This window comes from Nicotiana tomentosiformis, chromosome 2, assembly GCF_000390325.3.
Source record: "Nicotiana tomentosiformis chromosome 2, ASM39032v3, whole genome shotgun sequence".
Classification (NCBI taxonomy): Eukaryota; Viridiplantae; Streptophyta; class Magnoliopsida; order Solanales; family Solanaceae; genus Nicotiana; species Nicotiana tomentosiformis.
This window is the reverse complement of record NC_090813.1, coordinates 60575011-60578238: the sequence shown is the minus strand read 5'-3', so window position 1 is coordinate 60578238 and position 3228 is coordinate 60575011. Positions and strand designations below refer to the sequence as shown.

Genomic DNA, 3228 nt, shown 5'->3' with positions numbered 1-3228 from the left:
ATGTCATTCCGAGCCCTCAGCTTCCTTATTTCTTCAGTGGCACTATTTTGAGCATTGATCAGGTGAGAAATAGTCGAAGTGCTACCAACACCTCCACTCCTATCAATGCACTCACACTCTTCAAGGGTGGTTTTGGAGAAGGATTGCTTGCGAGTTCCTACTTTAGCATCTCCCAAAGGAACCTTGAAGAATTCAAAAATTTAGTGAGGAGAAACCCGTAAGGCAACCCATGATTACCTTCCTTGAACTCTGCTACTTTCTTCATGTGCTCTATCATAAGACCAGGCAGGTTTATAGTGGTGTATCCATCCAGTGCTTCCATGAGAACTAAGTCTGCTCGTGATGTAAAGGAGCGTCTTTCGGCATGTGGGAGTAGAACTTTGTTCACCATTTCAAATAGCAGTTGATACACTGGAAAAAGAGACTTCTTGTGTACCCGTTCCCCTTGTTGCACCGCCTTATCCTTCACAATGGTGTTTTTAAAATTTGTAGAGCAGACCCGAAGGACATCCCATTAGTGGGCACACCCAAAATGGCTCCCAGTACAGTAGTGTCCACCATAAAATCAACACCGTTCACATTTAGACAAATGTTATCATCCTCAACTATGAAGAAGTCAGCACAGAAACTACGCACTTCTGCCTCATATACTCTGGGATTTTCACTTATGAACATATGTGTCCACTGTTAGAATTCACAGATCTCCACCAATTGGCACATTCGTGACTTATCCAGAATATCAGGGGCAAATGTACGGCCCCACAGTACCTTTTGAATTATCAATTTTTCCCTGCCAGCATCCGGGGCATCACCAACCTTGGTCTTCTTGGAGGAACCAGGTTCCTCACTGGCATCAGCCTTCATTTTCACAGATTTTCTAGCACTATTTCTTTTCTCCATAGATTTTTCAGACACCTTTTTCTTAGACACTTTTTCAACCTGTACTTCAATCTCCTTCTCTCCAAGTTCCTCAACCACCTTTCCGCCAGATTTTCCACCTTCATCATTCCTCAAACCCATACCACTTACAGATGAATCTTTCTTGAAGGTTGGAATTGTAAGTTTCTTTGAGGACTTAGAACTAAGAAACTAGGTTCCTCATCCACCTCATCATCAATACCGACAACTGGTGTTGGAGGCACTACCCTCTCATTTACAATCTTCCCATCCTTCACCAATCTCTTTTTCTTCTTTCCCTCTTTGTTTTTTCCTTAAAACTGACTCAAATGCTTCCTTCTTCTGCAGCCTCATGATAGGTCTCTTAGAAGTTGACCCCTGGGGAGGTGCCTTTCTACTCCTAGCATTAATGAAGCTTACCAGAGCCACATTATCATAATCTTCTCTTCACTATCCTCATTCTCCTCCTCAGACAGATATCGCATCGTAAAAACCATAATTAATAATGGCTCATCATAGAAATGAGTAGAGGGGGCGGGATCAGTACTGACCTGGGGTTCTTGTGAAGAACTAGGGGTTTTATCCCTATTAGAGCCAGAGGGTTCTTCTGGAGAGGAGGGATCAGGTCCCTCAGTTGGTTCCCCAGTAGTACTGTCAGGTGCTGAGGTTTCGACAAGCACCAGTTCCCTACCCTCGACCTCTGTACCATTATCTTCCCCCTGAAACTTAGACACACCCTCATAACCTCCAATCATACTTCCCTCAGCAGCGATTGAAATCATATTTTCTATAGCTTCATGTTCTTGTAACTCCAAAGTAACTTTAGAAGGTATAAGAGGATCATTACCTATAGAATCAAAGCCGGGGCTACCATTGTCGATTCATCACTGGTATGACCCACACCTTGTTCTTTAGCAAAACTTTCTTCCACTGGTAGACTAGAAATTTCTTGATTTTCTTCTCCATCCACTATATCTTCATCAACCATCTTTTCCGGCGAGGCAGAAGTAGAGGTCACAACCATAAATTTCTTAGAAGTCGATATTTTGCGACTCCGATAAGATCCAGAACTCAACTGGGTTGGAGAGAAAGCAGAGGGTGGTTGTGACTCTGTTTTAGGGTTTGGACTAGTCAGAGCAGGGAGTGTAGGCTCTATCACTGGTGCTTCAACGGATGAGGACACAGTGGGGACGATGTTGGGAACATTTTGTGTTTCCTGATTGTCAGACATGGTGGAGTGTAGTTAGTTAAAGAAGAGAGTTTGAAGAAGGAAAAGGGAAATTTTGGATTCTTGATGTGAACAGTTTTGAAAGTGACTGTGAATGGATTTATTTAAGATGGGCGAGAGACCGGTTGGGTATCAATTTTGGGTAGTCGGGTTGCTTTATAAAGAGTGAGACGCTTGGGTTCAATAAGTAAAAAAAAAGAAGAAACTGACATTTTAATGACATGGCACCGTTTCAGCCATTTAAAAAATTATGTATGAGAGTACAGAGGAACTACAAACCTGTGTCAAAGGAACTAGGTTCCCTGGCTAAGTTTGAAAATGTAAGCCTCATCCTTTGACCAACGTGCAATGCATTAGCTACTTGTTTGCTCTATAATCGTCATGCATGTCTACCTGTAACGGTATAAAGGTGAGTTAGACTGTGCCAGAAAATGCTTTTTAGCTATTTTACCTGTACAATCGAGGGACCAGGTCCTTAGCTTGATTTCATCAACCCTAGTGCCAAGCGATTCTTTTCAAAATGCTCTCTGCTCAGTGCTTTGGTGAATATGTCTACAATTTGATCTTCTGTGCTATAAAATTTCATGCAGATGAGCCCTTTTTCAACGTTATCTCTGAGGAAGTGGTGTCGCACATCAATGTGCTTTGTTCTCTTATGTTGAACTGGATTCTTGGCCATGTTGAGAGCACTGGTGTTATCACATAGTAAGGGCACACAGTCAGAGAATACACCAAAATCTTCCAGTTGCTGCTTGATCCATAGCAATTGAGCACAACAGGAGGCAGCTGCTACACACTCAGCTTCAGCAGTTGAAAGGGTCACTGAGTTTTACTTTCTTGTACCGCATGAGACCAGAAAATGTGCCTTACCAGAAGTGCTTTTCCTATCTACCAAATATCCAGCATAATCAACATCAGCGTATCCAATTAAATCAAAGTTATCTCCTAAGGGATAGTAGATAACCAGGTCCTGTGTGCCTTTGAGATACCTCAGAATTCTTTTGGAAGCCTTCAGATGGGATTTCTTTGGATTGGACTGAAACCTGGTACAGAGTCCCACACTGAAAACAATATCTGGTCTACTTGCTGTGAGATACATGTAA

The 3228-nt window shown here is 42.4% G+C and overlaps 1 protein-coding gene across 1 annotated transcript; it reads right to left on the bottom strand.

Moving 5' to 3' along the window:
- Positions 1-1313: 1313 nt before the first annotated feature.
- Positions 1314-2128, bottom strand: LOC138904896 (uncharacterized). The gene is made up of 2 exons (XM_070193393.1): positions 1801-2128; positions 1314-1717 (listed from the first exon to the last, which is right to left on the bottom strand). Exons 1-2 carry the CDS (start codon positions 2126-2128, stop codon positions 1314-1316), a joined length of 732 nt encoding a protein of 243 aa, XP_070049494.1.
- Positions 2129-3228: the final 1100 nt, after the last annotated feature.